Here is a 22622-nt window from a genome sequence, read left to right as displayed (position 1 = left end):
CAACAGACCCCTCTGTGGGCCCCCAGAGGTCCTTGCCCTCAACATGAATCAACAACAGTAGAGAATGTTCCTTCCTCTGAAGGGAGGCTTGGACAACATACTCTGTGTTCCACCTGAGGAAGTTGGGTTCTGAAATTGGAACAGCTTGGAACGTGCTTACTCATGACCACAGAATGTGAGCTCAGATCTACACGGATGCAGATGTCACATAGTCTCCTAAGCTAAATATGGACCCCCCAGATCAGATCAAATCGATGGGGTTTATAGTCAACAATATTTATACCCCTTTCCCATATTTGGGAGCTACTCTCTTCCCTGATCCACCTTTCTGGTCCTTTTTCCAGCCATGACAAACTAATTCTTATCTATCACTACTTCTCTGTATATTTGCCTTAAAATTTGCTGTTGCTGGTGACTCAAAGTGTTCTTTTGTCTTGACACTTATCTTTTGTCCAAATTGTGTAAATTCTGCCAAGCTTAGTAGCTTGTTTTTTTCCCTCATTCTGTGAAGTTCACCTACCTGCCGCCCCATTCCCATGCTATATAAAAATTTAGCGTTGATATATTAGTACATATATATTTTTACATTAATGCCTGTTGATAGTTTAATAGACTCTACTAGAAATATTTCTTTTTCCCTGTAAGGTTTTTGTCTTCTTGTTATTTAGGAATATACAGGAGTCCGGCGGTAGTGCAGCAAGTTAAGTGCACGTGGCGCAAAGCTCAAGGACCTGGTAAGGATCCTGGTTTGAGCCCCCGGCTCCCCACCTGCAGGGGAGTCGCTTCACAGGTGGTGAAGCAGGTCTGCAGGTGTCTGTCTTTCTCTCCCCCCTCTCTGTCTTCTCCTCCTCTCTCCATTTCTCTCTGTTCTATTCAACAACGATAACAACAATAACAACAATAATAAAACAACAAGGCAACAGAAGGCAATAAAGAAATAAATATTTAAAAAAAGAGAAATATGCAACAAGAGTTGGGAAGATAGCTCAACATGTTAGAGTGCAGAAATTGCATGCTTGAGGTCCCAAAGTTTCAATCCCTGGAGGCACCACCATAAGCTGAAGCTGAGCAGTGACTCTCTCTCTCTCTCTCTCTCTCATAAAAGTTAAAAAAAAAAGAAAAAAGGGAATGGGCAATGAGAGCAAGTTCATCCAAGAATCTATCTTAGCAGGCCTTTTTGTTTGTTTGTTTGTTTTCCTCATCTTGTATCTTAAAACCTCTCAATATGTCTTTTTCCTTTAAGTTCTCTGTCTACAACACCATGGATCCATGGAATCTGGGCTCTCAATAATGGCATGGCTTCCAGAGTTGCTTTTGCCACTGCTTTTTGCTGTGTGTGGACTTGTTAAAGGGATAAGGGGGTGAGAGCATCTGTTCCTCCCCATCCCCCATCCTAAGGGTCTGTCATGCATTTTTTCTCAGCAAAGAATTGAAGGGGAAAGCATGGTAATTTAAACTTTACTGGAAAAAAACATGTTAAGGCATATGAGAGAGAGGGGGGGGAGAGGGAGAGAGGGAGGGGGAGGGGAGAGGGAGAGAGGGAGAGAGGGAGGGGAGAGGGAGAGAGGGAGGGGGAGAGGGGGAGGGGAGAGAGGGAGAAAGAGAGAGAGAATGAGATTGACTTACATATTGCTCACATAGTAGTCCTGGAAAGAGAACCCCCCCCCAAAGGTTCACTGCTTTAAAGCCAAAGCCCCACCTATACCTGTAACCACTCCTGTTTCGGGGTGGTACCTTTTCTACCTCAACAGACTTAATACATTTGTTAAGTCTGTCTTACAAGGGTAGTTGCATCTTTCTTGAGTTTGTTTCTGGAAGTGACATCTTCAGCAGATTTATAAAGTAATGCTGTTGCTGATTTTTCTGCAGATTGAATCTTGAAGTGTATTTGGTTTAGGTTCAGCAATCAAGGATAGAAAACCGAAAGAAACATTGGGGAAAACCGAAAGAAACTTGGGTGGTAGCACAGTGGGTTAAGCGCAGGTGGCACAAAGGACCAGCGTAAGGATCCCAATTTGAGCCCCTGGCTCCTCACCTGCAGGGGAGTTGCTTCACAAGTGGTAAAGCAGGCCTACAGGTGTCTATCTTTCTCTCCCCCCTCTGTCTTCCCCTCCTCTCTCCACTTCTCTCTGTCCTATCCAACGACGACATCAATAACAACAACAACAAAACAAGGGCAACAAAAGGAAATAAATATTTTTTAAATTTTAAAAAAAAGAAACATTGGTAAAGTAGAAAAAAATTTTTTCCCCACTTACATAGATGTGCAGGTCAATATTCCAGAACTGGTGTAGACCTCCCATGTCAGAATCCAGATTCATTTGACACTGATACCTCTAGCATGCATTATTTGACTTGATTATCACAGGTGCAGGTATTTATGTCATAGGCAATAGGAGCAAGGAAAAGGTGAAAGCAGAGTGTGGTGATGTTCAGTATCTTAAGGAAGGCTCTTGGAAGTTTTGATTTTGTTTTTTTATAGTAGAGAGGAAGACCAGCGTACCACTCAGATCCAGTGGTGCTTTATGATGGTTCTAAAGATTGAACCTGGAACCTTAAAGCCTCAGGAATGAAAATCTTAGCATGAACAATATTCTGTCTCACCAGCCCAACTCTTAAAATTTATACCACAATTTTATACCACAATACAGATACATATCCTGAACTACAAAAGAGGCTGGAAAGTATAGTCTTCATTCCAGACAGTCATTTAATCCACCAATTAAAAACATAATTATTGGGAGTTGGGCGGTAGCGCAGTGGGTTAAGTGCACATGGTGCAAAGCACAAGGACCAGCATAAGGATCCCAGTTTGAGCCCCTGGATCCCCACCTGCAGGGGAGTCCCTTCACAGGTGGTAAAGCAGGTCTGCAGGTGTCTTATCTTTCTCTCCCCCTCTCTGTCTTCCCCTCCTCTTTCCATTCAATCCTCTCTGTCCTATCCAACAATGACATCTATAACAACAACAATAAAACAAGGGCAAAAAAATATAAAAAAACATAATAATAATAATTATTATTGAAAAGAGGCAATTTAGACTACCAGACTAGTTACACAAGTGAGGACAGATAGCTCTACTGAGTGCTCCTTAGCAGATCATTTTGTCTTGATTTTGACTGGCCCAGGACAGAGGCCGTATTTCTCTATGCTGAGCCTTTTCTTGCAACCGTGGCTATGTTCTAGTGCTTTGTTCCACACTTGTCAGAAATGGAAAACTGAATCTGTCACAGTATAACTTATTTTTAAATTTGAGTCTCTTCTTTACTAACACATACAGACCTAATACATTTCGGTCTAAACCTCTATATATCTAATACCCCTCTTTTGTGTTAAACTTTTTTTCTTTCTGGCATAGGTATATACTTCTTTAATGTTTATATTCCAGGTTTTGTCTAATGGGATATGCTTTGATGTATGTTACTATTGATAGACTCCGGTTCATTTAAAGCAACCATTATTTTTAAACCTTGGTCACTCCCACCTTTCTCAGATAATCAGAATATACTTTCTGATTAGCCTAATGATCTAACCAGATGGAATTTCCATTTATTTCTGTCCTCTCTCCTCTCACTCTCTTTTATTGTTTTGTCTTTCTTGTTACTTTCATTTAGTGTTAGTTCTCAAAATTTCCCAGGTGTGTTCTATTTAGAACTTCCATACCTATCCAGAGTAACATCTGGACACACATTCAGCAATCCCTGGAATATTTTACTTCCATTTGACTGATCTTCTCAAACTGTCAAGTCTCTCAATCTCTTGGCATCAGTGTCCTATCTTTAAGTAGAAATACCTAAATGGTCTTTGCAAGAAGTATCTAGATAGCTCTGAGAGCTCCACCTTGTCTGTATTGGTTGATACTTTTGACCTTCATAAAGTCAGGATAATTTGCTACTCATCTTGTACAATTTCCTTGACATCAAATTACTTTTGTCCTTTTATATATATACCAGTATTCTAGTCTTTAGGTTCATGGTTAGTCAACAATTTGTTTGGCTTTGTATGTTAACTCTCTTTTTATCCAACAGGTTCCAGATGCTGCCATGATGCCAACCAGAATTTCTTGGGCAGATAACCCCACCAATGTGGCCTGGAGCTTGGATTCCCCAGAACCCTGCCCCACTATGGAAAGAGAGAGACAGGCTGGGAGTATGGATTGACATCAATTGTATGTCTCAAAGTTTCTCAAAAGACAAACTGAATCTTTTTAATATATAGGCTATGTATTTGATATGCGGACTCTCTCAAAAGCCTAGACCAAGTAGATTAGAAGCTTCCAATAGCACAGCTATATACAAGATACTGGGTACTGTACAGCAAACCATAACAAAGGGACTTTTCAAAGTTAACCCAATTAACAAATAATGTGATGATAATATTAACTATTGAGTGTCTTTTTGAACCCTAAGACAGCAGGAACCTCACATCTTCACTATAGAGCCCCTACTTCCCCCAGTCCTGGAACCCTTGGATAGGGCCCACTTTCCCGTATGCATCTCCCAATCCAAACCAAATAACATTGCATCTGCCGATCACAACCTAACCAAAGCAACGATTGCTACCTCAACATGCTTCACCTCAGAATGTATCCAGAGACTTCACGTGTGGAATGACAACCCTTCAGCTTCATTACTCGGGTGAGACCTTTCCTTTAATAGTACACTCTAATTTCATCTCAGGTAGTTCACTTTCTAACAAAGTCCCATAACCTAGATATACACCAGTTTCTGTGAGAGAGAGCTTATGTGCACACGTATCCATAAACTACTGCAAAATATATACCTGAAAGCAGGACTACACTAGAGTTTGCAGTGAGTACCTCCCTAACACTTCCTCTCCACTATTCCAAGCTTGGGATCCATGATTGCTCAACAAATTGTTTGGCTTCATATGTTAACTCTCTTTTCAATCACCAGGTTCCAGATGCCACCAGGATGCTGGCTAGGCTTCCCTGGATTGAAGACCCCACCAATGTGTCCTGGAGCTCAGCTTCCCCAGAGTCACACCCTACTAGGGAAAGAGAGAGGCAGACTGGGGGTATGGACCGACCAGTCAACGCCCATGTTCAGCGGGGAAGCAATTACAGAAGCCAGACCTTCTACCTTCTGCATCCCTCAACGACCCTGGGTCCATGCTCCCAGAGGGATAGAGAATGGGAAAGCTATCAGGGGAGGGGGTGGGTTATGGGGATTGGGTGTTGGGAATTGTGTGGAGTTGTACCCCTCCTACCTTATGCTTTTGTTCACTAATCCTTTCTTAAATAAAAAATTATATAAAAAAAAATCAGTTTATTGAGGAAATGTTGATTTATAGAATAGTCACAGGGGTACAGTTATACATCTTCCCAAGATAGCCAGTCCACCTTGCCTCCACCAAACCTTCACCGTAAGACACTGAGACTCAGCACCCCTTATTCTTTTCTCTTTTTTTTTAAAAAAAATATTTTATTTATTTATTGATGAGAAAGATAGGAGAGAGAGAAAGAACCAGACATCACTCTGGTACATGTGCTGCTGTGGATCAAACTCAAGACCTCATGCTTGAGAGTCCAATGCTTTATCCATTGTGTCACCTCCCGGATTACCCCCCTTCTTTTCTTTAACATCTTATCTCCCTCTCCTTTATACATGCAAATCTGCTGCTGTGTTAAACCACAGACCATGATTTCACCCTGTAGTGACCTAGAAGTTGTGCAGTGGACACTGGTACTCTTACTAACATGATGTTATGACTCTGATCCCCAGCATCACATGTTCCAGAGTGACATTCTGGTTTCTTTTCTCTCTCTTATTATTAAATAAATAAATCTGCTTAAAAAAGATTTCATCCTGCACTATCCCTTGCTTTGTTTCTTAGATCCCACAGACAAGTTGAGCTCATACAGTAGCCATCTCCCACTTCCTGTTTTTCCTCTTCTTTTTATTGTTTTATTAGTGTCACAGGTGTAAAATTTCTCTTTCTTCCACCATAGGTTTCTGCACACTGATCCGCTGCCAGGTTAGATTTTTTTTTCTTAAATTTTAGATAAGAGACAACAGAGGGGTAAAAAGGGAAGGAGGAAGGGAATGAAAGAGATAGAGATGATAGAGAGAGAGAGAGACCATAGCACTGAAGCTTCCTTCAATATGGTGGGGGCAAGGCTTGAACTTGAGTCACACATATAACAAAGCAGCATACCATCCAAGTGAGCTGTTTTGCCAGTTCCCAACCTAGGTTTTTGTATACCATTATCCATAGGGTCCCTGGGGCCTACTCAACCCACTCCACCCACATCCTTGACCTTGCTTCATGAGACTACATCTGCTACAAGTTCCACAGTGTTTAGTTCCACCTGTGAGATATCTGGTATTCATCTTCTTGGGGCTGATCAAACTTGAAGAAATCATGTTAAATCTTTGATTTTATGTCAATACAACCAGATTTTTATCTCTTCCCCAGGCACTTTTCATTATAAAGGTTCCCATTTCTTTGCTTTTTCTTTTTTTATTTGTTTGCCAGGATTATTGCTGGGGCTCAGTGCAGGCGCTATGAATCTACTGCTCCTGGAGGCCTTTTTTTTTTTTTTTTCTATTGTATTGAATAGGACAGAAAGAAATTGAGAGAGAAGGGAAAGATAGGGGGAGAGAAAGATACTTGCTGACCTGCTTCGAAGCGAACTCCCTGCAAGTGGGAACTGAGATCCTTGAGCTGGTTCTTGTGCTTTATACTATGTGTCCTACCATCCACCCCCACTTATCTTTTATTAATTGCTTTTTTAAAAATTTGTCCCCCACCCCACCCCAAGAATACTGCTTAGCTCTGGTTATCAGTGGTACCTGGAATGGGACCTAGGATTCCCTTGCATACAAGTCCTGGTTGCTATCACCCCTGCTTGTCTCTGTCTTGGATGGGTATCTGCACACTTTGAGATTTAGAAATTTAAAAACGTTACAGTCAGACTCTTCATATTTTATAACTCTGGTCATTTTTAGAACTAATGGTGATAGATAATTCTTGAAACTCTGGATAGGTCATAAGACTTCATGATTAGTCTTGGTGCACTGCCTATATAGGCTAGCTTTAACAAGTGAAGACTAGAATACCAGACCCTATAACCTATTTGCTGAGTAGAAAACCCACTTGAATTAGGAAATAACAATTTTTAAATCCCTAAAAAAATATTTCTAGGTAACAATATCAATGGATTATAAAGCACTTAGATGAAAGACTAGCAGTGAATCTTATAATGATGCATCAGACTACCAACACCTGAATATACTGGTCAATCATTACATCTGCAAAAGTGAGTCTTAGGATATTGTGTGCTTCATACGATACAACAGAAATCTATCTATCCATGTTTCATTTATTTATTTATTTATTTCTGCTAGAGAAAGGATAGAGTTTCATTCATTTACTTATTTCTAGTAGAGAAAGAACCAGAAAATCACTCTAGTACATGTGCTGCTGAGATTGAATTTAGGACCTCATGTTTATAAGCCTAGTGTTTGGCCTCTGTACCATCCCCTAACCGTCCCCCTGCCCCACCCTGCTATTGGTACATTCTATTAATTATTCTTGCAAACATTTTCCAACACATTTTTAAATTAAAATTTTATTGATTTACCATGCATTTATGATACCAGATAAAATTTAAGAATATAGCTTAACACTTTAGTGTTTGACTACAAATATAATGGAAGCCCCAGATCTAACACCTTGCAAAAAAAAAAAAAAAGAAAAAAAAAGGATGATAGAGGAACATATTAAAAGATACTAAGAGAATACCACCATTAAAATCAAAATGTGAGGGGGCTTGGTAGAATATGTGCCTTAACATGTGTAGAGCCCCAGGTTCAAGCCCTGGTACCACACGGGAACACCAAGGAACTAAATGATGTTACACAGATGGTGGAATCCATGGTGCTACAATGAACAACAACAAAAGACAGACAAATGACTCAGTTTCTTTAACAAGTCAGTGGCATTTTTATTAAAAAAGAAAATAAAAAACAAGCACGAATTGCTATAGATTTTAAAACCTTTAAGGACCATATCAACCAAATATAACACATAATTATGAATTCACTTAGCACCTAGATTAAACAAACCAACTACCAACCGTCTTAGAATTTTAAACACTTAGAAGAGTTGTCATGCATAAAGAATTCCCACATACACTTTACCTAGATGCCTTAGCTATTAGGATCTTAGTTGCTTTAATTTTTCTATATATCCATTAGTTTTATTTTTAACATTATTTTAAATAAAAGACATTTTTAAAGAAAAGCAGGGAAAATTAAAGTAAATGATAATAGGAAGTAACCATTTTTTTAGATGTTATAATGTTACTGTGGTTAAGTTTTAAAAAACGGCACTCATCTCTCACTGCGGAGGAAAATAAGTTATTTGGCTTGGTGTCCATTTTTAGGGAGTCTGGTAGCTCTAAGCTGAAGGTAGGAAGGATAGTATGCTCAGATCTTGATCATTCAACAATAGTGTCTAACTTGTGCACTGTCCAGATCTTCTGACTACTTCTCCTTTCTTCTGTGACTCTTCCTTATGTCATTCACTTCATTACCAGGATAGTACAGGGAGCACACTTGTCAAATTCTGTTATTTGCTAGATAAAAAAATCCTGCGGTGAGGGGCCAGGTGTTGGCGCCCCTGATTAAGTGCACACATTATAGTGTGCAAGCATATCGTTTCAAGCCCCTGGGCCCCCACCTCTGGGGGGAAAGCTTTGCAAGTCTGCAAGTGTCTCTCTCCCTCTCTGTCTTCCCCTCCCCTCCCAATTTCTCTGTCTCTATCTAATAATAAATAGAATAAAATAAAATGCAATAAAATAAACATTAAAAAATCCTGTGGGGAAGAGAGTAACACTACTGGTTGAAATTAGCTTTAGAGATAATCTGAACATTTCATTTTCTTGTGGTTTACATTTTGTATTTCTTTCTTATTACAGGTAATTGTGAATGTTATGGGATGAGATAATTTACAATGATTTAATGATAAACCTTTATAGTCAAAACATTAAAAATCATCATTTAATTTCTCTGAAAACAAAATTCATTTTAAAAATGTTCATTCCACTGAAGACTAGTCCTTTGTTGATGTTCAAATTAAAATCATTTTTTGTGTGTTTATCTCATTGGAGAAAACATGAAATATTGTTTCTGTGGTAGTTTCACCTATTATTTCAAGCTCTCATGTAGTAGCAACTTGTTTAAAATACTCCTTTGCTTCAAAGCATGCAGCTTAGACGTATCTTCACTGATGATGGCAATGTTTCCATTCTGTTCTTGTGCTGTCAGATCATTTTCACTATCAAATAGTGTACACAATAGACTATCATTTTCATAGGTTGGAAAATAATACCTGAAAACAATCAGAGATATATTGAATAACCAAACTAATGAATTATCTAGAAAATGTGTAGGCAGCTGAATGGACAAGAGTATTATTTGACTACCTTCTATTGTCAACAATTTCAACAGCATTTTGCAGGGCTATCATAAGGTAGACAGCATCTGAATTATTTTCACTTTGACCTCTATTGGCTGACAACTGTCTAACTGAATCTAGTATCCTTGTTAGCTGGCCATTTAGCATTACCACAATAAGAAACTCACTTTCTGAAATGACAGCTGATTCTAGGACTGGACATTTGAATTGCTAGCTCTCTCATTTCTACTCGGAGGTCTCAGTTCTTTCTTGTAAGAAAGGGTTCAAATATTGTTACTACTTCATACTCTAACACTGCAAATATCTGATGAAAACAGTTTTCCACTGTATTTTGTTTTCAACCTACTTATTGCTTGTTCTTTTATGCCAAGTGATCAATAATATATATATATGTGTGTATACACACATACACATACACATACACACACATATATATCATACATCTATAGCATTATTTTAAAGTCTATTTTTTGGTTCTTTCTCTGGACACACTATAGAGTTAGTTCTGAACTACATCTAAAGATTTCAATCTATGTAAGAATTACAGCAATAGATTCTCAGGTTAATCCAAGGATAACTTTGCCTTTCAAATACAGGTGATTTTCAAAAGAGGAAAAAGCTAGCTTCTTGGTTAGATTACTGGGAAGATGACATTTAACAATCCTTGAGAACAGAGGGATGTCTGGGCAACTGGAACCCCCACAGCCTTTCAGAAGGTTTTCCAAATGAGGTTTTCCAGAGCAGTGTGGAAAGCAGCCCAAATGGCAGATGGTACCTGGTAACCTGATAATACTCTAGTTATGTAGTAGTTGATTAAGTAGTTAATACTTTCAAGGAGTGAAGGTGCAAAGTTCTATTAGTCCTAGAAGTTACATACTTGAACACGATAATTTTATTTCTAGTGGCTGTCTAAATAAAGTAGGTAAATGTATAAAAATGCAGGCATATCAGTATTCATTGTATCACTAGTTATAAGAGTAAAGAGCCTAAATATCTAACAAATTAGACATAATGAGATATTTGGTAGTCATTAAAATGCAGTGTGTATTAGAAATGGATAGAAGATTACAACATTTTAAAAATAAAATATAATCTAAAATATATACTTCAATTATATCTATATCAATTTCTACACGACAAAATCTGAAAGAGTTGATAACATTTTAAGAGGGGTATTATCCTAAAAACAAGATGTTTGAAGATTTTTTTACATTTTATACTAAATATGTACTTTTTTCCTTTAGGAAATTAAATGACAAAACAAAACAAAAAACTAAAATGGAGCAACAAAATATAGTAAGCCTAGCAGAGCAGTACTTACTGAGGTTGATCCCATATATTTTTTTCAGGAAGCAGTGAAGTATGTTTAGCTTCTTCCATGTGATTCCTTAAGTCTGTTTTGGATTTGAATTTCAGATGGCAACCATAACATCTACATTGATGAATTTCCCTTCGGATGAAATTGACTAGTTTCACTTGCTGATAGAAATTTAATCCTGGAAAATGACAGTATAAAGAATCACTAGATAATTGGTCAGATCTAGTTTTGCTCTGCTAAATTTTTTTTAAAGAGGCACTTCTCTACTAGCCAATTTGAAAAAGCAGTGCACATATAAGGCACAATGATAACTCTCAAATCATAAAAATCAGCATTTCCATAGAATATACCGGTAGCAGTATTCTTTTTTGCTCACCAAGGTTATGGCTGGGACTTGGTACCTGCATCATGCCATCATTCCTGGTGGCTACTGTTTTTGATAGAGAGTGAAAAACAGAGATAGAAAATGGGAAAAAGAGACAAAGGTGATACTTGTCACACTGTTTGACTGCTCATGAAGCTTCTCCCCCACAGGTAGGGACGAGGGACTTGAACCCACGTTCTTGTGCATGGCAACATCATATGCTTCACCAGGTGAACCACCAACTGGCTGATACTAGTACTGTACTGATCCTTTCCCATGTATTAATGCATTTACTTTATAAGACCCTATTATATAAAGAGTACTATCACAGCTATATTATATTTTAGGAAAATGCCCAAGATTACAGTTAGGAGTTGTAGAGTTAGGATTTGACACCGAGCTATTGGCTCCAAAGTCCATGTTATTAACTACAAAGATAACAGGATATACAACATAAATGTGTTTTAGAGCAGCAAAGTGGGCTGAAGAGTGAGAAGTGAGTTTTTTACTGTCTTGTATCCATTACCAAATCAGTACTTTATGTCTTGATGTCCTAAATCTTTCTATATGGTAGTGATACTGAGAATGATGTCATTGAGTACACATATAATAAATAATGTAGCTACACTGCCAAACAGTGCAGTGGGCATTTTACACACATAATTCAATTCCTACATTCTGCTGACCTGAGTCCCAGTGCTGGAGCTGGAATATGAACCTTAATATAATTTCTAGTCTCCACTCTTCCTCCTAAGCCCAACCACTTAAAACAGATACTAACCATTCACATGCATTTTATTTGAAGCATTCTGCATGTTGTAAAGAGGAAGTGATATTATATGAAATAAAAATTTTTAATATTTTACAGTTCAAAGTTGTGAATTACTGCTTCAGGCAATTCTGTTATGACATCTGTGGAGAGATGCATTTTGGTGGTACACTCTCCAATCACAGCTACAAAACACAGGCATCATTATGTGATAGTGAACAAATAAACCCCACCCCAAACAAAAAACTATCCCAGAGTCACAGAAAACAACCTCTGTATAACTTACCAAGCTCTGATTTTATTTTGAGAAGATCAAATTCATGTGCAACCTAAGAGAAAAAAATAAGGATGAATATAACTGTCAGTATATAAATTATTTAATCTTTCAGGCTGAGTTATAGATAGCTATTCACAGAAGTTTGAAACTACAGAAACTCAGTTCATGTTCAGCTTTTCAAATCCTAGAAACCTACCTACTTCTCGTATCCAATTGCTACTTAAAATACACTCCTATCAGTTTAACTATTTTAATTATTCATAGCTTGTATCCACTGTTTTTACTATTTACTATGTATGTGCTCTGCAGTCTGACAAAAGTATTCACAAACTCTAGGTGAGATGTGTCCTGTCTGCATTGTGCACCCTGACTAGAATTGTAGATACAGGCTTTTTGTTCCACAAGCAGATGGGTGATTTTACAAACCCCATTTTTCATTTTATGCTGTCAAATATACCCCATTCACATCTCCCCATAAATTATATTTTTGATTTTACAATTCAGAGATTTATTATGTTCAGCCCTTCAATCAAGCACCTAGGTAAATGCTATAGTTACAAACCTTACAGAGAATAAAGAATGTGCAAGTCCCTGTAAAGGTATTTGGTAAGCACCACAGGCAGAATAGCTTGGAATTCTGGGTGTATGTGTAGTTGTGATGGGGGGGGGGGTGCATATTGATTAATACAAAAGGAATTTCATGCCTCAGTCCTCCAAAGTCCCAGTTTCAATCCTCCACACTACTTCATAAGCCAGAGTTGAGCAGTGCTCTGATCTCTCTCTAAAATAAAACGAATAATATATATTATGAAAAAAGATAGCTAGTTATTCCATGATGCCTTACTACTGGAAGTAACTGAGCAGGGCTGGAGGAAACTGATTAAGACTGCAGAAAAGAGAATCACCACACAGGCTAAGCCAAGTAAAGCGCCTCCCATCCCAAAGATAATAGGTTATGAGTATGAGTCAAATTTCAACACTGGAAACAATATAAATATACCGTTAGCAATCTGTTACAGAGAAACTGATTCTCTGCTTTCCTATGGATAAATGCCGACAACCTTTCTAACACCATCTAGGTTCTAATTTTACTGAAATAAGAACAGTGCTGTTGCAGAAGTGGAGTGAAGGGGGATGAAAAAGGAGAGTCAGTACTACTGTTGGCAGAGATGGGTTGGGCTCTCCCCAGGGAGAGCATATTAAATTCCATTCCCTGAAGGGAGGTTGGACAACATACTCTACCTCCTACGTAAGGAAGATGGGTTCTGAAATTAGTGTGGCCTGGAATGTTCCTAGCCATGACCACAGACTGAGAGCTCAGGCTTACAGGGATGCAGAGGTTACATAGGCTCCTATGCTGGATATGGGCCCCAGATCAAACTGATGGGGTTTACAGTTAACAATATTTATATTCCCATATTTGATAGCTACTCTCTTCCCTGATCCAGTCTTCTAGTTTTTTTTCCAACTATGAAACCATCTCCCCAGACAATAACCTGGGTCCAGCTGCATATTAGATGTCAGGCAAAGGCAAAAATTAGTAAAGTCATGGGCCCTTTGGAATATACCTAAAATAGACCTACTAGCTTTTTCCAAAATTGAGACCCCCAAATCTTCACCTGCAATATTCTTGCCTTTAGGTTCATGGTTAGTTAACAATTTGTTCTGCTCTATATCTTAATCTTTTTCAGTTCCAGATGATACCATGATGCCAACCTGACTTTCCTAGGCAGACGACCCCAACATGTGTTCTGGAGCCCTGCCTCCCCAGATTTCTGCCCCACTAGGGAAAGAGAAAGACAGACTGGCAGTATAGATCAACCTGCCAACACAAAGAAGCAATTACAGAAGTCAGACCTTCCACCTTCTGCACCCCATAATGATCCTGTGTCCATACTCCCAGAGGGATAAAGAAGAGGGAAGCTGTCAAGGGAGGGGATGGGATATGGAGCTCTGGGGGTGGATATTGTATGGAAATGTACCCATCTTATAGTCTTGTCGATATTTCCATTTTATAAATAAAGATAAAAAAGGAGAATCATTAGGTAATATCTTTCTATTATAACCATGCCCTCACCTAAAACTGTGATGTTGGAATTCATGATTAGATCTTTTTTTTTATTACAATCTACACTTTTATCCTACTACTATTTCAGTTTTTATTACAAGCAAATAAAATAGAAAGAACCATAGCAATTGGGGTTTGACAACTGCATATCAGGATAATATTCAGCTCTCTTTGATATGAAACTTTATTTTCTTTTTTTTAAAATTTTTATTTATAAGAAGGAAACACTAACAAAAAATATAGGATAAAAGAGGTACAACCCCACACAATTCCCACCACCAGACCTCTGTATCCTATCCCCTCCCCTGATAGCTTTCCTATTCTTTGTCCCTCTGGGAGTCTAATGTCCCTTGGTTCATAATTAGATCTTTTCCTTTTCCATTCCCACTCTAGCTGAGGATCAGAAGTGTGTTGCGACTATGGAATCTTTCACATATTTTGAAGTGAAAGAGCTGAAAGACCAAATCCTGTTCTATCTCCACTTCTATCCCAGTCCAAATATCCCTTCCCAAAGGGCTTTGTGAATGGCAACTTCCTCCCTTCCTGTTCTCCTTATTCATTAACACAGGAAAAAGACAAAGATCCTCTCCATTTCCTGGGTATTGTTAACTCTGGTTGCTCACATTCCAAGCTAGAAATATTTCATACACATCTCAAAGGTGGGATGGCTTCTGTGGGCTCTGAAACTCCATAATAACACAGATCCAATTAGTTAGTTGTGAACTATATTATACTACCCTGATTTCTGGTTCCTGTTGATGGAATTGACCTGATGCTTTTTTATTTAATTTATTTATTTTTTTAGAGCACATTTAGGAATGTGCTAATGATTGAGAAGCTAAAGATATAAGTAGACAAGGTTGCAATAATTATCAACTTCCCCATCAGAACAAAACAAAACTTAAAAGTTTCTTACCTCCATATGAACGCATAGCTTCTCAATTGTTTCTTCTTGTTTTTCACAAAATAGGCAGACAGCAGAGACAGAATGTTCCTCCCAATCAGACCAGTCACTGTGTTAATCAGAAAGTACAAAGTATGGAGATATGGAGATTGCTTTCCTTGAGACAGTGTGCTTGCTACACAGTGACTTGGTATTACTTCTTTTTTTTTTCAAGGAAACTCTGCCAATCTCTTTCAACTGTGACATTTTTGTAAAGATTGTCACATTATATTATGACTTTCTGATACAGCTTTTGAAATTCAGAGCAGCACCATAAAATTAATGTAAACAGTGAGCAGGTGCTGCTTCATGTTCTTCTTTTTGCCTCTGTTCTGAGCAGCTATTTCTCTAGAGAATGAGTGCACTGTCTTTCTGAGACAACTAAGTTTAATTTGTAAAGCAGACATATCAGGACACATTCTCATTAACTACAACCACTAAAAACACGATGTGAGGTGTGATGATGAGAGTGTGTTTCTGTATAACAAGTGGTGTATTTTAAAAAAGGCAAAAATGATGTCTTTCATGCAGAAAATACTGATCATTTAAAATGCGGTAAGTGTTAAGCCTAGTGGTGGTAGCGCCCCTGAAATCTTTCAGGACTTTAATATGTCTCCCCTTCTTGTCTTTTGAAAAAAATAAAAAACTCTATCATTTTCATACCAGGAAAATCAAAATCCCAGGAGAAAAAGAAAGGTTGAATAGCTTTGAATAAGAACAGGGTGAATAACAGGGAGTCCTTTTAGGTTGAAAAGAACACTTCTCCATCATACAATTTCAAGCAAGGAAGCTGTGGATGTTTTAAGTTAGTCATCAAGGAGATGAAAAGGAAACAAGGTTAGTGTCAATTCATTTTTGCTTTCTGTTCCAATGACAAGCCACATACAGAGTTTAAAAATGATATTAATTCAAGGCCTTAGGACCAAGTAAGCAAAGTACATCATTTTGCATTTTTCTCTGATTTATATATTACATGTGTGCTTGTTTTAATGCTTTAATAACAAAACACTAATTGGGATAACCGTTACATTAGTAATTTTTATGTCAAAGTTGTCTTTAACTCAAGTTTTTGCTGTTACGTAAGAGGATGCATGATTCCAGAATTTATGACTAAACAAAGGAGGATAAATTTCAGAGTTGAACAAAGATCTATTCCCAAATGGAACCCCCTAAAACCCCTAGATGTTTCTGAAATCATGAGCTTTACTTTGTTGTTGGCCTTTTGATATTTTTCTGATGGACTGCTACCATGCCTTTTCACTTTTAAAACTTTTTTTTTCTTGATGTAGTAGGACATTGGGATGTGACTTGTGATATCTAAATTAACTGGCTCATATGTGATTGAACTTTCAATAAGAATACTTCATGAGTGTTACTATATATAAAAAAAGGATGCATGACTTAGAAAGGTTTTCTTTTTATTTTGTTTCCTTATAATGACAATTCCAAACACAACTAAAGAGCCATTTTTCCCACTCTTAAAGTACTGTAATTAATTAGCACTTACTCTTCTTGATGGTCAAGTAACTCCCGATCATCTTCCAACTGAACTTCTTCCCACGATTTTCCAAGTTCCTTTGTAGGAGGATCAGAAGGATTAGAGATAGAGGGAAGGAAGAAGAGATAGAGAAAACAGATACAGAATTAAAAACATTCAAATGATTGTAAGGTATACAAAGATTGTAATTTCAGTTATATGAACGCATATGACCTAAAATGTTTATGCTATAAATAAACAGATCTTTCTTTTGGATGAAATAGGAATATATTTTAACTAAATTTTTGCAATTGTCTTTATTTTAAAGAAGATTTATTTAGTTATTTTGCATAGAGACAGAGAATTTGAGAGGGAAGGAGGAAGTAGAGAGGAAGAGAGACAGATACCTACAGCATTGCTTCAAACTTGTGAAGTTTCCTCCATGCAGGTGGGGTCTAGGGACCTAGGTTTTTCCACCTGATAACATGTACACTCACAGGTGTCTCACCACCCAGCTCCCCTTCAACTGATCTTTTAAATTGAATTCCAGCCTTTTCTAGCTCTGTAGGCACATAAGAATCTCTTTCAGAAACACTAACTGTTGAACAAGCTGTGGGGGAAAAGGAACTCTCTTTCATGACTGGTGGAAATGTAAATTGGTCCAACCCCTGTGTAAAATAGTCTGGAGATTTCTTAGAATACTATGATCAGAGAATTTATCTTCTAGAGGATATATCCATAGTAAACAAAACACCTATCTGAAGAGACCTATGCAAATCTATGTTCATAGCAGTGCAATTTGTAATAGCTCATACTTGGAAGTAACACAGATGCCCAACAACAGATGAATGGTTAAGAAAGTTGTTTATTCATATACATAAATATATAAAATGTAGCTGTTAAAAATGATGAAGTCATCTCCTTTGCCACATCTTAGATGGACCTCGAAGGTTATCATGTTGAGTGAGATAGAGAAGAACAAATACTAGATGACCTCACTCAGGTAGAAATTAAAAACAAGGACAGTAGTGGAAAAAACAAGGTAAAACTTGTTTTTTTAGACTGGGTATGGTATATTGCACCAAAGCAAAGGACTCTGGTGAAGAAGAGTAAGGGATGGGTTAGATCAGTGTTCAGGGCCTAGTGCATGATGATGTAAAAGGACCTCGGTTGGGGGAAAGTGACTTGCAGATACTCATCATGGGGAAATGAGAGTGTGTACCTATGTGTCAACACCTACAATGTAAATCATTAATCTCCCTACCCCCAGTAAAGTGGAACACACACACACAAATGTCAGAGAGGGAGAGAGAAAGAGAGAAGAAGAACCACTTAGGGAATCTTCAAACAAACATCATCAGTAACAGAAATATTTCTTTCTCTTTTTTTCTTTATTGGAGGACTAATGGTTTACAGTCAATAGTAAAATACAGGAGTTTGCACATGTACAACATTTCTCAGTTTTCCACGTAACAGTTTAACCCCCTCTAGGTCCTCCTCTGCCATCATGTGACAGAACCTGAATCCCACCCCCCCATTTTTTCTTTTAAAGATTTCTTTTTTTAAATATATTTATTTATTTAATGTGACTGATATCTAGGAAATAGACTGTATAGGACCTCAAACAGAAACAGAGTCCAGCTCAGACAGTGTTACAAGGTCTCCACCATGTTTTGTTGACCCTTTTGTTGACCATGTTTTTTATTGTTGTAGTTTCTATTGTTGTTGTTATTGATGTCATTGTTGTTAGATAGGACAGAGAGAAATGGAGAGAGGAGGGGAAGACAGAGAGGAGGAGAGAAAGATAAACACTTGCAGATCTGCTTCACCATTTGTGAAGCAACCCCCCTGCAGGTGGGGAGCTGGGGGCTTGAGCCGGGATCCTCTGGCCCGTCCTTGAGTTTCTTGCCACGTGCCCTTAACCCACTGCCTGAATCCCTGAACCCCACCCCTTTCATCCCAGAATCTTTTACTTTGGTGCTATACACCAAACCCAGTCCAAATTCTGCCTTGTGTTTTCTTACTTTTCAAGTTATTTTTTAAAACTATTAATAATTTAATAATGATTGATAAGACTGTGGGATAAGACAGGTACAGTCCATACAATTCCCACCACCAGAGTTCCATATCCCATCCCTTCCATTGAAAACCTCCCTATTCTTTGTCCCTCTGGGAGTATGGACCAAAGATCTCTATGAGGCGCAGAAGGTGTGAGGTCTGACTTCTGTAATTGCCAGAAATAACTCTTGGTGGAGTCCCTGTAACACTGTCTGAGCTGGACTCTGTTTCTGTTTGAGGTTCCACATAATCTATTTCCTAGACATGTCACATTGCTCTTTCTAAAGGATACATTTTCCTATTTGTATAAAACCTCCCCTGGCTTCTCACCACATTAACAGCAAAATTTAGAGTCTTTGCCAAAACTTCTATGTTGGGAAATTGTGCGGATGTGGTTGAGTTTGGCAGGACTCACAAAGCACCCCGCATTCCTGATACTATGGCCTATCTACATAATCATTGTTTTGCCTGAAAGATCCCCACCCATTCCATTCCTTTGATCTATCTTCTTTCTACCCTCAAGCCCCTCCCTGCCTCCAGGGTATTATTAATCCCACCAGTTAAAAGCCTCACAACAGTTGCTAAGGAAGTTTCAACCTTCCCAGCCCTTTTTGCCTTTCTCCACCCCATTCCTAGCCATTTCCATTTCCGACTTGCCACTTCCGGGTCTGCCCTTTAAAAGCCTTGGCTCGCTGATCAATAAAAATTTTTTGCACTGCCTCATCACGAACTTGGTTCCTGAGTCATCTCCCTCGCATCGCTGAGAGAGTAGCAGCCCAGGCTGGCTCTGGTCGAGCTCTTTCCAACCCAGAGAGTACGCACCCAGGAAGAGGCACCCCCACACTAGCCCAGCACTTCTAAACTCTTACCTTGACTCCCTTTCTATCCCTTATGTTCCACATTTTCTCTTGCTCAGTCTGCTTTAACCAGACTGGTCTCTTTGCTATGCTATGAACACAGCAAGCTCACTTCCACCCAGCTACTTTTTCATCTGTTGGATAATCTGCCTGAAATACTGTTCACTCTCATATTTGCCTGTCCCAGTCATTTTGGTCTTTGTTTAAATGTCATCACTGCCCCCCCCCCCCGCTACCATCTCCCAAATATCCCCTATTTTGGTGACTTATTTTTCTCCATTTCTTTTTAAATTTGTGATTAATAGTGGGCTACAAGATTTTAAGGCTATAGGGTATAGTTCCACACAGCACCCACAACCAAAGTTTTGTGTCCCCACCCCTACCACCTCCCAAAGATAACCATCATAGTCCTCACAAAGTCTTTGTAACAGTTTGCTTTTTCTTTACAAACAATTTTTATTGTATTTATTTACTTACTGGATCAAGGCAGAAAACAAGAGGGAAGGAGGAGCTAGAGAGGGAAACAGACAGAGAGACACCTACAGCACTGCTTCACTATTTTCCCCCTGCAGGTGAGGACTGGGATCTTGTGCATTATGCCTTTTATGCTTAACCAGGTGCGCCACCACTAGCTCCCTGTATTTTCTTTTCTTCCTCATCTTCATTTCCTTCTCCTTTTTTTTTTTCTTGCAAGTTTACGTCTATCAGTTCTCTAGATTCCACGTATGAGTGAAATCATCCAGCAGTTGTCGTCTATCTCTTTATTTATTTCACTAAGCACAATCACCTGCAATTCCATCCATTCTTCCCCAAAGAAATATCTTTTATTTTTTTGACTGCAGAACAATACTCTATGGAATATAATATACTTTAGGTAACTTTTCATTCCTCAAAAATGACTTATTTTTCTTGACTATACTGACCAAGTGAAATCAGGTTCTATCTCCATGTATTTTTTTTTTTTTTTGCCTCCGGGGTTATCACTGGGGCTTGGTGCCAGCACTATGAATCCACTGCTCCTGGAGGGTATTTTTCCCATTTTGTTGCCCTTGTTGTTGTTGTATTTTTGTTATAGCTGTTGTTGTTGGATTGAACAGAGAGAAATTGAGAGAGGAAGGGAAGAGGAGAGAAAGACAGACACCTGCAGACCTGCTTTACCGTCTGTGAAGTGACTCCCCTGCAGATGGGGATCTGGGGGCTTGAACTGGGACCTTACCGCCAGTCCTTGCACTTTGCACCATGTGCGCCTAACCTGCTGCGCTACCGCCCAGCCCCCATACTTAAAAAAAAAATTTTTTTTTTTAATAATTGGTTCCTCTACTAGACTGCTCATGAGGTCAAATCCTTTATTCATTGCTACATACCCAGAGTTAGGCATGCAATGAGCACTATGAAAGCACAAAAACAAAACAAAAACTGAATTGCAACTGGAAAGATTTAAAAACTTGATGCCAATTCAGATCTTCCTCAAAAAGTTTTTGTAGATTGATTTAATGAGTTAATGTATATATGGCACACTGTTGCAGGCATATTTGATACTAACATGTTTACTCAAATACCTTTTATCTCTTAGAGTCCATAGAAGAGTTTCATTCTTTTAGGACTATGTCTAGCAAATTTAGTGAGAGTTTTAGCAAGACTTCTTGGAATGCTGAGCTGGAATGATTTCTTTTGGCCCAACAATTTCTTTCTTTTCCCTTAAACCATTTGTTCCCCCTTTCCCCTCTCTCTACTGAATAAGCTCTGGTGCCTTGGTGTCTCCCTTGGTATCTTTCTGTATAAAAACATGGCCCCTCTTAAATTTCCAGATTCCCCGATATTTGTCTCCAGTGGTTCTGCATGCATGGAGACTGTAGATCTGTTGTTGCTGCTGTAGAACTACTGCCTCAGCATATGCTGAAACTGAAAGGCACCAAAGCACCAGAGCTGGTCCCAGAGGAATCTGAGCTATGCAAATAGCATGAGCTAGAGTAATGCTCTGGCTCTGTTTCTCTCCTAAATAGATTAGTATCTATTGACAAGTCAGACAGTGCACTAAGAAGGGATGTAGTGAGATTTCTCTCTAATCCAAACACATCCTTGTTGAATACCTTTTTTTGAGGGAGATATCCAAAGTTCACTCTAAACATTTATTTTTAATGACAAAATATGTTTTACTAAAAGTAAAGGACTATGATTGCCATTATGACTCAGGGAAAAAAGAAAATCCCATCATTTAATTTAACAACAGGTTCTGAAGCTCTCATTATTTATCAGCTAAATGATACATAAATTCAGACATGTAGAGATTTATTATAACAACATTAGAAACAGTTCATTTGAACTCTATAATGTACTTCCCAGAGTTGTCATGAAATATCTGAACCTCATTACAAATATCAACAGTGGATATCAACAATGGCTTCAACAATGGTAACAGGATCCTTACTTGGAATTTTTGGTGATGAATTAAATCTTTCATGTGTTATTTGGTCTCTCTAGACTTGGGCTTAAGATCATTGCTAGAAGTATAGGCCACCTAAGGTATCAACATTCTCAACAATGAGGGCAAATATTGCTTAACAATAAATGTTTTGAGTCCAAAGTGGTAAATAATATCTTTTCTTGCTACAAATGTTTATCTGGAACCAGAGAAGACCTAGAATTGTCAAAACAGTCCTGAGAGGAAAGAACAGAACTGGAAGCATCACACTCCCAGATTTCAAATTGTTTTATAGGGCCGTTGTCATCAAAACTGCTTGGTACTGGAACATGAGTAGACTACTCACTGACCAGTGGAATAGAAATGAGAGCCTGGAAGTAAGCCCCCACTCCTATGGACATCTAATCTTTGACAAAGGTCCCCAGACTATTAAATGGGGAAAGCAAGTCTCTTCAATTAATGGTGTTGGAAACAATGGGTTGAAACATGCAGAAGAATGAAACTGAACCACTATATTTCACCAAATACAAAAGTAAATTCCAAATGCATCAAGGACTTGGATGTCAGACCAGAATCTATCAGATACTTAGAGGAAAATATTGGCAGAACTCTTTTCCACATAAATTTT

At 38.3% G+C, this 22622-nt stretch overlaps 1 protein-coding gene across 1 annotated transcript in view; it reads right to left on the bottom strand.

Annotated features, from left to right (window-relative positions):
- Window positions 1–7937: 7937 nt before the first annotated feature.
- The window catches only part of ZNF277 (zinc finger protein 277), a 127142-nt gene continuing 112457 nt past the window's right edge, over window positions 7938–22622 (bottom strand). The window contains exons 8-12 of the mRNA XM_060196440.1: window positions 16688–16755; window positions 15154–15250; window positions 12179–12221; window positions 10763–10937; window positions 7938–9354 (exon numbers count right to left, since the gene is read on the bottom strand). Coding sequence (XP_060052423.1) covers window positions 9171–9354; window positions 10763–10937; window positions 12179–12221; window positions 15154–15250; window positions 16688–16755 — 567 coding nt within the window. The 3' untranslated portion in view covers window positions 7938–9170. The remainder of the gene's footprint in view (window positions 9355–10762; window positions 10938–12178; window positions 12222–15153; window positions 15251–16687; window positions 16756–22622) is intronic.

Source organism: Erinaceus europaeus, chromosome 8 (genome assembly GCF_950295315.1).
Source record: "Erinaceus europaeus chromosome 8, mEriEur2.1, whole genome shotgun sequence".
Lineage (NCBI taxonomy): Eukaryota > Metazoa > Chordata > Mammalia > Eulipotyphla > Erinaceidae > Erinaceus > Erinaceus europaeus.
Note: the sequence above shows the minus strand (reverse complement) of the source record. Positions and strands in the feature narration are given on the sequence as shown.